The 17,245-nt window shown below is 42.6% G+C and overlaps 1 protein-coding gene across 1 annotated transcript in view; it reads right to left on the bottom strand.

The window, feature by feature from the left end:
* Positions 1 to 1,124: 1,124 nt before the first annotated feature.
* LOC139447508 (alanine--tRNA ligase, cytoplasmic-like) overlaps positions 1,125 to 17,245 on the bottom strand; it is a 28,889-nt gene continuing 12,768 nt past the window's right edge. Inside the window, exons 8-22 of the mRNA XM_071228909.1 lie at positions 15,396 to 15,516; positions 14,952 to 14,990; positions 13,861 to 14,007; positions 12,890 to 13,010; positions 12,031 to 12,197; positions 11,295 to 11,411; positions 10,130 to 10,267; positions 9,777 to 9,917; positions 8,388 to 8,467; positions 7,648 to 7,756; positions 6,547 to 6,657; positions 6,241 to 6,360; positions 4,603 to 4,674; positions 3,454 to 3,555; positions 1,125 to 2,499 (exon numbers count right to left, since the gene is read on the bottom strand). Of these exons, the coding sequence (XP_071085010.1) occupies positions 2,317 to 2,499; positions 3,454 to 3,555; positions 4,603 to 4,674; positions 6,241 to 6,360; positions 6,547 to 6,657; positions 7,648 to 7,756; positions 8,388 to 8,467; positions 9,777 to 9,917; positions 10,130 to 10,267; positions 11,295 to 11,411; positions 12,031 to 12,197; positions 12,890 to 13,010; positions 13,861 to 14,007; positions 14,952 to 14,990; positions 15,396 to 15,516 (1,768 nt within the window). The 3' untranslated portion in view covers positions 1,125 to 2,316. The remainder of the gene's footprint in view (positions 2,500 to 3,453; positions 3,556 to 4,602; positions 4,675 to 6,240; positions 6,361 to 6,546; positions 6,658 to 7,647; positions 7,757 to 8,387; positions 8,468 to 9,776; positions 9,918 to 10,129; positions 10,268 to 11,294; positions 11,412 to 12,030; positions 12,198 to 12,889; positions 13,011 to 13,860; positions 14,008 to 14,951; positions 14,991 to 15,395; positions 15,517 to 17,245) is intronic.

Below are 17,245 nucleotides of genomic sequence, written 5' to 3'. Positions count from 1 at the left end.
ATCACGTTTCAGACTATACCATTGACAAGAATTCACTTGTCACGCCAAAGACCCTGGTTTGATTCCAAACATGGGTACAATGTGTGAAGCCCATTTCTGGTGTCCCATGTCAGTTGTTGGAATATTGTTAAAAGGGGCGTAAAGTCATACTCACTCACTCACTCCTTGGGTAAATGCACATCACTTCCCACGACAATCGATTGTCAGTACATGGTTAGTGTGTTCAATTTACAACTAACAAAAGTGACACAGTTTTGTGGAGAGTATTCTTGTGTCTCACCACGATGCACGTTAAGGGGACTTTCACTTTTTAAACCACACCTTCTGTCTAAAGGATTTTTAATAGGTTAAGTTTAAAGGGGCTCATGGAGAACTTAAAAAACTTCCAGTGTTTAGATATCACTTCACGTTCAACAGCATCCATTGTTCAAAATCATGTGTCTCAAACAATATCAGCATCATTGATGAACACTTAGTATATTTCAAAATGTGTTTAGAAGAGATCATGTTGATAATGCACTGTATACTTAATGTAGTTTCAAAAAATATGACAATTATATCTATGATATGCAAATATTAAGATAATAGAATATTTTTGTAATGTTTGTGATATGCCACCCAACAGGTAGAGAGACTTGGTCACACGGTGTTCAGTATTTAATGGAGACTTGAAAGATACCATTTTCTACATGACTAATATTATTTCATTGTTAATATGTACATATTTCATTGTGGTATTGTACATAACTGTTTATAATTTTATGTAATAAAATACAAACAATTGGCCAGTGTTTCTTCCCTTTTTATTTGACAATTAACCTCACATGAATGCAATGTCAGAAAGTGCAGTAAAACAACAAACTGCACACTTAGTATATAACAATAATATACTGAACAAAAAAGTTAGGGATCATGATTTGGTTGGTTGGTTTGTCGTTTAATGCCGCACTCAGCAATATTCCAGCTATATGACGGCGGTCTGTAAATAATCGAGTCTGGACCAGATAATCCAGTGATTAATATCATGAGCATCGATCCACGCAATTGGGATCGATGACATGCATCAACCAAGTCAGCGAGCCTGACCACCCGATCCCGTTAGTCGCCTCTTACGACAAGCATAGTCACCTTTTACGACAAGCATGGGTTGCTGAATACCTATTCTACCCCGGCGTCTTCACGGGCCTAGGGATCATGAATATTTTTTGGGATATTAAATAAGGTTCTCAGTCTTCACTGCCAAAAATAGTCCTGATTCCTAACTTGTTTAATTCAGTGTAGAATATAATGGCTATGTGACTGCAGAATGCAGTTGGTTATATTGTCCAGCCTGTACAGATGTCCAACACTGACTCCATCAGCTGCCCCCTTATCCATCAACGATTCCCATGGGACCGCCTCCGTGGGCTCATGGTAGACCATCTGCCTGGAAGGTCTGGGGTTCAATCACCGGCCGCGTCATACCGAAAGACATTAAAAGATGGTACTTCTTGTTGCCCAGTCTGGCGCTCAGCATTATGGGCCTCAAACAAGGAGGGGCAGTCGGGTAGCCTAGTGGTTAAAGCATTTGCTCGTCACGCCGAAGACCCGGGTTCGATTGCCGACATGGGTACAATGTGTGAAGCCCATTTCTGGTGTCCCCCGCCGTGATATTGCAAACAAGCATATAACCAAATAAACAGTTGTGTACCATCGGCCTAGGAAAGAGCCTCCCTACATAAACAAGCATACAAACTCCTATTGCTGCCATGACCATAACATGAGATGTGCCTTAAAGCAGTGCACATGTTAAGAGAAGTAACTGTGTGCTTTATCACATTGTTTTTAAGTATTAGGATTTTTTTTTTTTCTAAATGGAAATAAAAACGAAACGTGCGACAGACTTTATGACAATGCGGGCAGTGCCTGAGAACCAAAACTGTTATTTTTTTTAGCTTTATAGGTCATTATGCAAAATTAGAGAAAGTATTCATCAACCACAACATGCTTCAAGTCGGAGAGATCACTTGTCATGATTTCTCCATCACAACACACCAACTGAGAAATCCATATTGAGTGAGGACGTCCTGGGGTCCATGTGATTTTCTCCTGTAGCACCAGAAAATAGGGACTACCAAACCTCGGACATTCAACACGTCCGTCGGACATTCAACATGTCGGTCGGACATTCAACACGTCCGTCGACACGTCCGTCGGACTTTCAACATGTCGGTCGGACATTCAACATGTCGGCCGGACATTCAACATGCGTGTAATGACAAGTACCCTTCGGCTTTCATGTCTATGTTTGATACAGTGCAGCGTGTAACATGGGGTCTATCTACTTCCAGATTCCACAATGTCCCTCAACACAGTGTACAGTTTCTCTGCGGTTGCTCGGCCTTTCAGTGTCAATAAAATGGCCACCTTGTCCTGTCCACACTTGGCCTTACTTTGCGTCACGGTAGAGGCACCTAACTCATCTTGACAGGACGTGAATAGCGATTTACAGATTCCCGCCTGAAAATAAACCAGACAAGATCACAAAACATTCCTGTCATCAGTTGATATTGTATCTAGTTACAGGTTGAGATACACTATAACACAAGTCTTTGAAAGGCATTTAAAAGTGATACACATAAGGAAGAGAGTGAGTTGGGTTTAACGCTGCTTCTAACAGTATTCCAGTTATATCATGGCGTGTCAGTTTAATGTGGGAGGAAAGCCCGAAGTGATGCAGGTCTCAGACGTTTACCACTTCGATGAAACCCACAAGCACGGGTATGGTGCTGATGACAAAAATGATCTAGAACTATATAGTTACACTACAAGTCACAAATGTTCGCATTTCTTTCTAACTATGCATGCATTCCTTCTGACTTTGTGTTTGAATGAAGATAGGGCTTCAGTCAACTTCAGTGTATGCATGACCTGATCATTCTATATGTGTATCTAAATACATTCTATCCAGGGCTACGGTCAATCTATTCCCAATTGGACATTTTGTACCTATTTCTTGAGAGACCCGTGAAGATCTGGGGTAGAATAGGTCTTCAGCAACCCATGCTTGCCATAAAAGGCGACTATGCTTGTCGTAAAAGGCGACTAATGGGATCGGGTGGTCAGGCTCGCTGACTTGGTTGATGCATGTTATCAATCTCAATTGCGTGGATCGGTGCTCATGATGTCAATCACTGGATTGTCTGGTCCAGACTCGATTATTTACAGATCGCCGTCATATAGCTGGAATATTGCTGAGTGCGGTGTTAAACAACAAAGAAAGAAACTATCTCTTGAGACCTAAAGCAGGTACCCGGGTAGGGTAGGGTAATAGGGTGGTGGGTACCTGGTTAGTAAATTAGGTACTAAAGTCTATCCTATGTTTAATCACCGCGTTCTACCCATAAGGACAAACTGTCTGCAGTACAAGGAACCTGTCTGTCTGCCTCGCCGACTGTCTGCAACTGTTCTCACCATTGACTGTGGGGCTGCTATCAATGCATAGGACGTTCGTTCACCATCAGAAACAAGAACTACCGGCTTAGAGATCTCAATAGCAGAGAGTGCTTTCATCATCTGAAACAGACAACACGAATCTGATGCTGAGTGACTGATGTAAGGGAGGTAACTGGATTGTCTGATTTGTCTTGTCAGTTATCTGTTTCAGTTTAACAGATAAACAAATGTTTAACAACGACAGACAAGCCTTCTCGTCTGGTGCTACTCCAATGGCGGCCAGGATGATTCAGTCATTTTAAGGCAGTGCAAATAGATGTGCAGAGTTGCCTCCCTTAGGCATGCCAGAATCTAATGACTGTAGGCATAAATCAAATAATTGCTGTAAAACAATCCTTGGCTTGAAAGCTTCAACTGTGCAGATTTGCTTGTGGGTTTCATCAACTGTACAGATTTGCTTGTGGGTTTCATCAGCTGTACAGATTTGCTTGGGGGTTTCATCAGCTGTGCAGGTTTGCTTGTGGGTTTCATCAAAGGTTTGCTTGTTGGCATATCTAAGACATGCTTTGGGATTTTTTTTCTCAAATATAAACAGATGCACTCAGAAATAAGAAAGTATTTAAAGTATAACATAGACGATTTCTTTATACTTCTTGTCAGGAGTTATGTTTTTAAAAGAAATCGAGGTGAGAGTTAAGGGCTGAAGTTTTACCCAGAGTGAGTGAGTGAGTGAGTATGGTTTTATGCCGCTTTTAGCAATATTCCAGCAATATCACGGCGGGGGACACCAGAAATGGGCTTCACACATTGTACCCATGTCGGGAATTGAACCCGGGTCTTCGGCGTGACGAGCGAACGCTTTAACCACTAGGCTACCCGACCACCCCTTTACCCAGAAATATTCAGTTAAGTTAAGTATACAGAGTATATGACAAACACATCTGTGTCATCTCTGTCTGTATCGCCGTCATCCTGCCCTTGTGTTGTTGCTTAGATATTTCTATTAATCTCTTATATCCAGGAGGTCCTTAACTTCTTTTGAGCAGTATGTTAATATCATGAGTATCAGAAATGCACTAATCTGTATAGCTTTCTGATACTTGTGATATTAATAGAAGTAGAAATACTGAAGCAATGACACTAGGACCTGTGGTACACATTCCTTACCAGTTTTCCATCAAATGTGAAATGCTGTATCATGATGTCCTCGGAGCTGTTTGAGGCGAGTCCTAGGACCATCTGTAACCCAGGACATGCAGCAAACTGTTACAAGAACATCAACTATAATGATAATAATAAAAGGCAATTTGTGAACCACACTACCTGTACTCCACTCCACATGTTCAAACCACATCACCTGATTATTAATAGGCCGTTGACAGATGGAATATTGCTGACCGTAGCATTGAACACTCACTCATGCACTCACTCACACACTCACTCACTCACTCACACACTCACTCACATTCCAGTTGCATTAGGCTTAAAAAAATTGGTTCACAGACAATGACTTTTGAGTGAGTGAGTGAGGTTTTACACCGCTTTTAGCAATATTCCAGCAATATCACGGCGGGGCACACCAGAAATGGGCTTCACACATTGTACCCCATCTACCCGAGGCAAGAGAGTTAACTGATTTTAAAAGTCCAGTTTCCACCCTTGCCGAACTAGGCTGGAATTCCTGGGCTCTATCGTTGCGCCACCAGTGGCTATTACGAGTTATGTCCCTTCAAGGCCTCTCCTATCGACCAATCAGATTCCACCTCTCATATCACTTGCATTTGCTTCAAACAAAACAGTGGCTCCCAGTCAAGACAATCTGATCGACAATCAAGGTCTATATTGTGATAAAACGGGTCTTACATCGCGAACTGCATCAAATCACGTGAGCACCTTGGTTAAAAACATGAAAAGATTTGGAAAATATCTGTTGACAACGAGTTGGCGGTTCACATGCTTTGCAAATCCTGCAATCAACAGAAATCAGCAAGGCAATTTACGAACCGGATTTCGATTTCGTTGCGCAATTTTGTTTTGACTATGCATAGACTCGTTAGTCCAGCCAAAATGTAACTCCATAATACCATCCTAGTTCGGCAAGGGTGGAAACTGGACTTTTACAGTCAGTTAACTCACTTGCCTCGGGCAGATAATTGTACCCATGTCGGGAATCAAACTCTGGTCTTCGGTGTGACGAGCGAACGCTTTAACCACTAGGCTACCTGACCGCCCCAAATGACTTTTGAAAATATAGCGCGTAACCAGCTAGTATGTAACCAAATAAACAATTATGTACCATCAACCTCGGAAAGGGCCTCCCTACATAAACAAGCATACAAACTCCTATGACCATAACACTTGATGCGCAGTAAAGCAGTAAAGGGAAGTAACTATGTGCTATATCGGAACGCATTATTTTTAGGGACATTAGGATGCTTTCATTTTATTAAAAATGGAAACGTGTAGACTTTATGATGATGAGGGCAGAGCCTGAGAACCAAAACTATTATTTTGTTCACCCTTATCAGTGCCATCTCACTTGCCTAAGGGGCTACTACATGCTTCTGTGTTGGGCATGACGTCTAAAAGCCCACAGGACGCTAATCCCCTTCTGAGTTGAAAACGTTGCTTGACTTCACCTGCCATGATACCTGTGAGGTGAGTGAATGAGTATGGTTTTACGCCGCTTTTAGCAATATTCCAGCGATATCACAGCGGGGGACACCACTCACTCACCCCTCCCTCCCTGGCTCACTCACCCCTCCCCTCCCTGACTCACTCACCCCTCACTCCCCACTCACTCACTTGTTGTAAGGAGGCCTGCTGGAGTTTGTTTTGCTCCGTCCTGATCCTGGAGACTGTCACGTCCAGCTGCTCTCGGACCCGGTCCCTCACCAACTTGGGCAACAAGTCTTGAGACAAACTCTGGAAACATGAATCAATATGACCTGAAGAAACGTAATGATGCAGATCAACATTGTAAGGATGCAAGTCACAGTCAGACCACACCATCCATTCAGTCGCCTCTTGTGACAAGCATCGGATACTGCGGACATTCTACACTGGCCTCCTCTCAGGGAGCCACATGTACAAGGAGCAGGCTGCACTTACTGTATTAATGTCCTTGACCTTCTCCGTCCATGCATCCATGTTCTCGCCAGACTTGACCTCTGAAACCAGCTGTGACAACCCTGACTCCAACTCCTGACCTTTCTCGATGGCCTGGAAGTGGATAGTTGATATATTTAATGATGTTTGATTCTAACTGTTCCATGCCCAGACACTGCTCATTCAGGTAACTGTATTTGAACTTGTCTAAAATGACAGATCTACGAGAGTGTAATGACGACACACCTGCCTGGCTATGAGAGAGTAATGACGACACACCTGCCTGGCTATGACAGTGTAATGACGACACACCTGCCTGGCTATATGAGAGTAATGACGACACATCTGCCTGGCTATGAGAGCGTAGTGACGACACACCTGCCTGGTTATGAGAGAGTAATGACGACACACCTGCCTGGCTATCAGAGAGTAATGACGACACACCTGCCTGGCTATCAGAGAGTAATGACGACACACCTGCCTGGCTATCAGAGTGTAATGACGACACATCTGCCTGGCTATGAGAGCGTAGTGACGACACACCTGTCTGGCTATGAGAGCATAGTGACGACACACCTGTCTGGCTATGAGAGCATAGTGACGACACACCTGCCTGGCTATGAGAGAGTAATGACGACACACCTGCCTGGCTATGACAGTGTAATGACGACACACCTGCCTGGCTATATGAGAGTAATGACGACACATCTGCCTGGCTATGAGAGCGTAGTGACGACACACCTGCCTGGTTATGAGAGAGTAATGACGACACACCTGCCTGGCTATCAGAGAGTAATGACGACACACCTGCCTAGCTATCAGAGAGTAATGACGACACACCTGCCTGGCTATCAGAGTGTAATGACGACACATCTGCCTGGCTATGAGAGCGTAGTGACGACACACCTGCCTGGTTATGAGAGAGTAATGACGACACACCTGCCTGGCTATCAGAGTGTAATGACGACACATCTGCCTGGCTATGAGAGCGTAGTGACGACACACCTGCCTGGCTATCAGAGAGTAATGACGACACACCTGCCTGGCTATGAGAGCGTAATGATGACACACCTGCCTGGTTATGAGAGAGTAATGAAGACACACCTGCCTGGCTACCTGCCCTGTTACACATGTGGCTCTCTTGGTCCCCTGAGCCACGCCCTTCAGGTTCACCACACAGAAGCCGTCCAGGTCGCTGGTGTTGCTCACATGACTGCAAACACAGGACAAACAACTACTTACAGGCAGAAACTGCTATATTACTCACTCAATGTCATTTTACAGTAGATAAAAACTTCACCAAAGTCAGACCATTGTTCATATGACATTTTGTGGACGTTATGAATAATGGAAGATGTCATACTTTATTGCTCTAAACAATGACCCACTGTGACATCATGTTACTTAACCCCTTCACAACTGACCAATCAGCATTGGGAATTGTTTAAATGCAAATATCAGAAAATTATTTTCTCAAATACATGTAACATTTTTTCCTTTTCCCCCTCTCCTTACAATAAATGATGTGTCCCTAAATAACATTGAAATACCCTCACCCCTTATAGTTGTGATAAAATATGGTCCCCCCTACTGCCCCTACCCCCTTTGCTGTGCAATGTTTTCATGACCCCGCCTGAATCCCACCAGCCCCATTTCCCTATAAGAAATGACCAGTCCCTTACAAGAATTAACTACAATATTTTGTTATCGTTTATGGAGAAAATAAAGTCAATTCATAGTAATACTCCTGGAATATTTCTAGACAGTCCTTACAATAATTGTCCAGACAGACAGATTTCTGGTGTTCCTGATCGTAAGGGGTTTCACTATATATGAACACCTACGTTCCACCACACAGTTCTAGAGATGTCAAGGGCGAGGATTCTCCACCAATCCGAATCACTTGAACAGGGGAAGGATAGTCCTAAAACAAACAACATGAAATACGTTAACAAAAACAACACTGGCAAGCATATCTCTACTGAGGTACTGAGGCAAGACTTTCCTTTCTTCGTTCACAGATTATTTTCTTACAATTCTTGACAGTTAGAAAAAATAAACAATCAGACATTTTCAACAAATGTTATATTTGGGATAACACTTTCTTAGTAAAATACAAATTCTAGTACATTTTTGGGGTTGAATGGGACTCTACCCCAAAAGTACTAGAATTTGTGATTCTTTACTGAGAGTGAGTGAGTGAGTATGGTTTTACGCTGCTTTTAGCAATATTCCAGCAATATAACGGCGGGGGACACCAGAAATGGGCTTCACACATTGTACCCTCATCGGGAATCAAACCCAGGTCTTTGGCGCGACGAGCGATTGCTCTAACCACTGGGCGACACCATCGCCCCTGTACTTACTAAGAACGTGTTATCCCACATAAAACACTTGCTATATCTGACAACTTTCTTAAAGGCATTGTTTTTTCTAGCAGTTTAACCTATTATGTGCACATGCTATATGTGGTGAACACATAAGTTTAATCATGGTGGAAAAAAAGCCTTGGGCTTTTCAGATTGAATTTTGTTCTCCATTTTTCATTATTTAAATAGCAACTACAGATTCAAGTACTGGGAATGTTTTCAGGAAGAAAGAATCCATAGTGATTACAGTTTTACATATCTTAAGCTTGTTTGTTTGTGGTTTAATGCCGCACTCAGCAATATTCCAGCTATATGATTGCGGTCCATAAATAACTGAGGCTGGGCCAGACAATCCAGTGATTTATATCTTGATACGATGACATGCAGCAACCAAACCTGACCAGCCGATCCTGTTAGACAAACTCTTACGACAAGCGAAGCCTCTCATGGCAAGCATGGGCTGTTGAAGACCTACCGTATTCGACGTAATAAGCGCCCCGCTCTAATAAGAGCCCACGGCGATATTTGCTAATATAATGGCTAGTGAAAAATCCCAATTAGCACCCCTTCCAATTGATCAATGTTCACAAGACTTATTTATCCGCGTACAATACGCACTCGTGTGTTATATGCACCCTTAATTATGGGCAATTAAATTCTGGAAAAATATATCTGTCCTACATAAACATTTCAGGCTGTCAGCATAAACCACAAAATTTATCTTTCAACTCTGTTTTTTTCCACCAAATTAACATTCTAATGTCGGGAACACCAGAAATTGGAATTAAACAAAAGTCTTCAGCAGGACAAACTGACACCTTAACCACTAGGCCTCTCCACAATTAATATGAAAAAAAGACATACCTCATCTTCCATCATTGTGAGGTCCTCCATCGCCATGGCAACGTTGAGCTCCATCTGTAGGCGTGACACACTGTGACCTTCAACTATGTGTTGCTGCACCAGATTCTCGATGGCAGCTGTTTGTTCCGGACTCACAGTGCCCTGGTATCATGATTATTAGATTAGATAAACAAAGTCTGAGTACTGGGTGACTTTAAGTAATTCAAGTGAAATCCAAGACCGATTATTGTTAGATAGACAATTCGTTAACAAAATCTGGGTACTGAATGACTTTTAGAAATTCCAGTGAAACCCATCAGAAATCCTCCTGATACACATTGTGGATTGACGATTGCTGAATCACATTTACATACCACGGAAGCAAAATCGAAGGAGAACTTGTTGTCCTGGACGTCAGAGCCGAGCTGCTTTGTCTCCTGCAACACTGCCCGTAACACCGCATTCAGGAGGTGTGTGCCGGTGTGGCTGCACATGTGCCCCACCCGTCTAACCTGGGGGGATAGACATAACGAGGTGATTACCTGCAGGTGACAGGATTACAAACACAGGCACAAGATTTACCTGTATGTAGAGATCATGACAACAGGCACAAGATTTACCTGTATGTAGGAATTATGAAAACATGCACTAACTTTACCTGTATGTAGGAATTATGAAAACAGACACAAGATTTACCTGTATGGAGGGATTATGAAAACAGGCACAAGATTTACCTGTATGTAGAGATCATGACAACAGGCACAAGATTTACCTGTATGTAGGAATTATGAAAACATGCACTAACTTTACCTGTATGTAGGAATTATGAAAACAGACACAAGATTTACCTGTATGGAGGGATCATGAAAACAGGCACAAGATTTACCTGTATGTAGAGATTATGACAACAGACACAAGATTTACCTGTATGTAGGAATTATGAAAACATGCACTAACTTTACCTGTATGTAGGAATTATGAAAACAGACACAAGATTTACCTGTATGGAGGGATTATGAAAACAGGCATTAACTTTACCTGTATGTAGGGATTATGAAAACAGACACAATATTTACCTGTATGTAGGGATTATGAAAACAGACACAAGATTTACCTGTATGTAGGGATCATGAAAACAGGCACTAACTTTACCTGTATGTAGAGATTATGACAACAGACACAAGATTTACCTGTATGTAGAGATTTAAAAAAGAAACATACACTAGCTTTGCCTGCAGGATCATGAAAACAGTCTCTGGTTTTCTTTCTTTCTCAAAATAGCCATGATTTACATGTCGTCCAGGCTCTAGCTCTGCTTGTACATAGGTATTATGAAACCAGGCCCCACTGATGGGGATTATAGTACACACAGTGCTGTTCTACTTTTTAGTATATATTTAGTTGTTGGGTTACGGTGATTTATCTGGAGCTATCTGGCAAGACATAACAAGACGGTTCATAATGTAACACATGGTGTATATAACAGCCTCACCTGGCTATCTGCCAAGACATACAATGTGTGATACGAGGTATATCTACCTGGTCTAGCTCCATCTGCACAGACTGTCCCAGAACAACCTCCCCTTCCACCACCACGCAGACGTGGACGACGTACCCAGCATGCACCTGTACATCCAGCACCTCCAACAAACCATCCTGCAACAAAAGCCTCCGTGCAGCCAGCAGCAGTACCCTTCACTTCCTGATGCATCCGCGAGACTAACAGATCCAATAGTTATGTCCGTACCAATGGTCTTGACATTAAAACTCTCTTAGACGTTATATTCTGACCTATAAGCTGAAAACGTTAACGGGAAAATAGTAGAATCGGTAGATGAATTTCTTACTTTTATAAACCGATTTATTTAGTGATATAAATATTACTGTTTGTACTGTTTATGCCATTTGTTTCGAAACCTATTTTAACCCCGTTCCTCATGGAGAGAGACAAGCATTGGTACAGGGGACCTCTTCAAACCCAATTCCCCGTGGGTAGACAATCAGGTGCTGGGGACCTCTTCTAACCCAGTGCCCCATGGGTAGACAATCGGGTGCTGGGGACCTCTTCTAACCCAGTGCCCCAAGGGGAGACAAGCAGGTACTGGGGACCTCTTTTAACCCAGTTCCCCATGGGGAGACAAGCAAGTACTGGGGACCTCTTCTAACCCAGTTCCCCATGGGGAGACAAGCAGGTACTTGGGGCCTTTTCCCAGCTCTGCATGCATTAGTAACTAATAGTATCAGGTCAATCTACATCAGAAGGTGTCAGAGTTACCTGTGTCCGGAGATGGCCAGTGTCCGCCGCCTGACCCCCTGACTCGGAGTAGAAGCAGGTTCTGTCCAGCACCACCCCACAAACATGGCCCGCGGGGACACACCCACACAGCTCCGCCCCTGTCACGATGCCGACCACCCTCCCCTCAACTTCCTGGCAAGAGAAATCTGAAAAGGGAGTCAGTGAATTTAACATTATTTGAGTTATATCACGGCGTGTCAGCTTAAAGTGGGAGCCCGAAGTGATGCAGGTCTCAGATGTTAACCACTTCGGTGAAACCCACAAGCACAGGAATGGTGCTGACAAACCTAGAAACATAATCGGGGCGAACAGGGATTCAAACCCACAATCATAGGTTTCTGACGCAACTCTGCACAGTGAATCATGGCGCCTCAGACGACTGGGCCACCAGAACCCCCTTCTGCTCTCAGAATTCTTTATGCACAAAGGATGGCTCATATAGTTGATTCATGACAGTAATCGGAAATTCTATTGCCGCTGCACTTGCGCCAAATGTGAGGCTGAGCATGTTCATATGAAATTTTAGCAAAATAAGTCTCAGTACCCTACTATGTGACCCGGGGCGTGCCTTCTGTTGACGGGGGAGTATGTAGCAGGGCTTGGGGTTATCCCACGGATGACATCCTTATCTTGTCAGCTTGCAGAAAGGGTTAACCTATTTGGTCATGTGGACAAGGTATCCAACCTCAGATCAGAAGGTCCATGGTTCAAATCCCATCAATCGACTCAGAATTTTTATGGCCACTACATTAGCATATAGACGGTTTATAATTTATTTTCTGATGTTTGTCTCCAATCTGTGGAATTCACAACTGAAAACTTCCCACAACCAACATACCATGGCCCTCACTTGTCCTGGCGTACACCGTGTACTTGTATGTGTCATCGGTTCTGGCCACGCCCTTCTCCTGGAGATCGGCTAACTTCGGCAGGAACAGTTCCGCTTGCACCATACCTGCCTGATATAGGTTATAGTGAATCAGAGCTGGGAACATGTTGAAATACATACATGGATTATCTGAAATTTTTCAGTTAAACATTTTAATCATGCTCATGAAAGATGAGATGTGGATTAAATTCTTTTAATATCTTTCCTATCAAAGGGGGGCGGTCGGGTAGCCTGGTGATTGAAGCGTTCGCTCGTCACGCCGAAGACCCGTGTTCGATTCCCGACATGGGTACAATGTGTGAAGCCCATTTCTGGTGACCCCCGCTGTGATATTGCTGGAATATTGCTACAAGCGGCGTAAAACCATACTCACTCACTCACTCCTATCAAAGGATTCAATCGATAATATAAAAAGTACAATTTATGAAACAAATGCTGAAATAATATTTATACATTTCAATCAAATGAATTAATCCATGAAGAACCGGGTTAGAATTGATCCAGAGCAATCTATGCTTGTCGTCAGAAGCGACAAATATGATAGGGTAGTCAGATATGTCAGTTGCATAGATTGATGCTCATGATGTCAATCACTGGACTGTCTGGTCCAGACTCGATTATTTACATGCATGTAGCTGGAATATTGCTGAGCATGGCGTTAAACAACAAACAAACTAACAACACTTGACATTTATTTCAATCCGGATTCTGATCCAGCCTGACAACCCAGATCCTGTTAGTTGCCTCCTACGACAAGCATAGTCGCCTTTCATGGCAAGCATGGGTTGCTAAAGACCTACTCTATCCCGGATCTTCACGGGTCTAAAGGTCAAGTGAGTAGGGTTTACACATGTTGCATGTCTGTTGAATGATGTCAGTTCAATGTTCGGGGAAAGCCCAGTGATGCCGACAAGACTTACCTCACATTTGAACCCTCTGCGGTAAAATCCATCAGATTTTTCTAGTTGTGTTTGATTTGAACTGGAAGATTGATGGATTTTCTTGGCTTTGATCTTCTTCTGGAGTTGATGATACTGATCTGCAGCCAGCTGAAGGACTTCCCTGATCTGCAACACAAGTTACCTGATGCTCTACTGATGTGGAGGATGACACACCACCACTGTCATTGGCTGACAGGGAACTGTTGTACAAACCGATCTTAGCGCTAAGGTGATCATAACTCCGATACTTTAACAGTGAGTTACAACAGTCGTAGCGCTAAGGTGATCGCAACTCCAATACTTTAACAATGAGTTACAACAGTCGTAGCGCTAAGGTGATCATAACTCCAATACCTTAACAATGAGTTTCAACAGTCGTAGCGATAAGGTGATCGCAACTCCAATACCTTAACATTGACTTATGACAGTCGTAGCGCTAAGGTGATCGCAACTCCAATATAAATGTAGTGCTTTGAGAATGCCTTAGGGTGTGAATTTGGTGCATATTATTATTTTTATTTAAATAAATCTAGCCTATATAAGCCCATGAAGTAATGTAGTGTAGCCCTTTTAAAGGGTAAGTAAAGTCAACATAGCCACTTTGCAGATTTTAATACTTTAGGGCAAATCTAATCACAAATGATGGACCAAAATTGAATTTGAAAAAGGCAAACCGTGTGAAATAGACAAGTGGTAGGTGACAGGCGATTCGTAAGACAATAGTGGATTAAGGGGGGCACCTCACATATGACACAAAAAATTGGTAAATATCTCACAAAATATAACAACTAATTGCTTCATTCACATCCTCTGTACAGAGTGAAAACTCTTAAAAAATACATCAGCACTATTCCAGCTATATGACGGCGGTCTGTAAATAATCAAGTCTGGACCAGACAATCCAGTGATTGACATCATGAGCATCGATCCACACAATTGGGATACGATGACATGCATCAACCAAGTCAGTGAGCCTGACCACCTGATCCCGTTAGTCGCCTCTTACGACAAGCATAGTTGCTAGTTATGGCAAGCATGGGTTGCTGAAGACCTATTCATAGGTCACTTACTTTGGTGGACTTCCTGGCCAACTCAGGGTATGTCTCTCCCTAAAACAGCACATAAAGAATAAAAATAAGTGAACAATATTTTCACCATAAAAGCAGGTGTTACATATTAAAGTACAGTGATAGTTTTTACATAGTGAGTGAGTGAGTTTGGTTTTACGCCGCTTTTAGCAATATTCCAGCAATATCTCAGCGGGGGACACCAGAAATGGGCTTCACACATTGTACCCATGTCGGGAATCGAACCCAGGTTTTCAGAGTGACGGATGAACGCTTTAACCAGAAGGCAAGGGTAGGGAGTGTGAAAACAATTCAGCAGGTTAGAGGTTAAGTTTCCAACTCTCAAAAGTATGAATGCGACATGTCTGCTGGCAGTAATATTATAAAATTGACTTATCAACTTCATCAAGTTATTCCAAATATCATGATATATAGAGAGGATCTCACCAGTGATTCCACGACGTCCTGAGACAAATCTCCCAGCATGTTGCCACTTTCTGTCTCTGCGGTCCCAAATGTCACTTCCAACTCACTGATAGCTCGGTGAATTATCAAGCGAAGTTTATGCCTGAAATGCACATTATGCTCTGTCAGCATTGAAATTGGCACTACTCCTATAGTCTTGCCAAACTGCCCAATAGCTAATGTATCATAGTGAGTGAGTAAGTTTGGTTTTACGCCGCTTTTAGCAATATTCCAGCAATATCACAGCGGGGGACACCAGAAATGAGCTTCACACATTGTACCCATGTCGGGAATCGAACCCGGGTCTTCTGCGTGATGAGCGAACGCTTTAACCACTGGGCTACCTGACCGCCCCCTAATGTAGCATAAGGACAAGTAGAAATTTGCCCCTTTTAAGGGTTTTACTATATGCTCATTAGTGAACTAACCTGATGGTTTCGATCTCTGTCTGTTAAAGCAAACTTACAAACAGGATTTTATGTTTATTTTCAGTGATCCCAAAGGGAAGTAACTGCATGCTATATGGATTGCATTGTATTAAGTATTTATAATAGGATTTTTATTTTCGTTTTTTAAATGGAAATAAAAGCGAAACGTGCAGCAGACTTTATGATGATGCGGGCCATGCCTAAGCACCAAGACTACCGTATTCAACATAATAAGCGCCCAGGGCGCTCTCAAAATTAGAAATAGGGGGCTCTTACTAGAATATTATTTTGGTGAAAAAAACTGAGATGAAAGATAAATATCGTTATTTATGCTGAAATATTTATGTACGACAGATATATTTTTCCATAATTCAATTACCCATAATTAAGGGTGCATATAACACATGAGTGATTATTATACGCGAATAAATAAGACTTGTGTACATTGATCAATCGGAAGGGGTGCTAATTAGGATTGTTCACTAGCCAATAGCTTAGCAAATGTCACCGTGGGCACTTATTAGAGCGGGGCGCTTATTACGTCGAATACGGTATTATTTTTTTAGCCTTATGGTCAGCATAGGCTGTTGGGGATAAATTGTAGGCATTGTGATATGTATTGTATCGTCAATCAAGTATTATGATGTGCACAGATAAGTGAGGAAGGCATATCGTGACATTGTTTGCCGTTTAACAAACCAGTCAACAATATTCCAGCTGTTTCACAATGTCCTTTAAATAATGAAATCCTGGCCTGACAGACCTGAGATAGATTGATACTACAAGCAGTGTCCCATCTCATTACAACCAGGGCCCACTTGCACAAAGAGATCTTAGTGCTAAGATGATCGTAACTCCCATACTTTAACATAGGCTTACAATAGTTGTAGTGCTAAGATCGCTTTGTGCAAGTGGGCCCAGGTCACCTGACCAACCAATCCCTTTAATCCTACAGCAAGCATCAGTTACTAGGAACCTATTCTAACCCATTTTTCTAAGACAAGGGAGTAAACTGACTGTGAACTAGGCTGGAACTAGGGTGGACTTTCTGGGCTCGATCATAGCGCCACCAGTGGCTATTATGAGTTATATCCCTTCTACGTCCTCCTATTGACCTATCAGATTCCACCTCTCTTATCACTTGCATTTGCTTCAAATATTATGGTGCATCCCAGAGAAGACGATCTGATCGATAATCAAGATCTATATTGTAAGTTGGTGTTATTTCAACTGACCAACCCATTCCTTTAATCCTACAGCAAGCATCAGTGAGTGAGTGAGTTTGGTTTAATGCCGCTTTTAACAGTATTCCAGTCATATCACGGCGTGTCAGCTTATGTGGGAGGAAAGCCCGAAGTGATGCAGGTCTCAAAGGTTTACCACTTCGGTGAAACCCACGAGCAC

This window comes from Haliotis cracherodii, unplaced genomic scaffold (assembly GCF_022045235.1).
Source record: "Haliotis cracherodii isolate W230 unplaced genomic scaffold, xgHalCrac1.p SCAF_7, whole genome shotgun sequence".
NCBI lineage: Eukaryota > Metazoa > Mollusca > Gastropoda > Lepetellida > Haliotidae > Haliotis > Haliotis cracherodii.
This window is presented reverse-complemented; position numbering and strand designations above follow the sequence as displayed.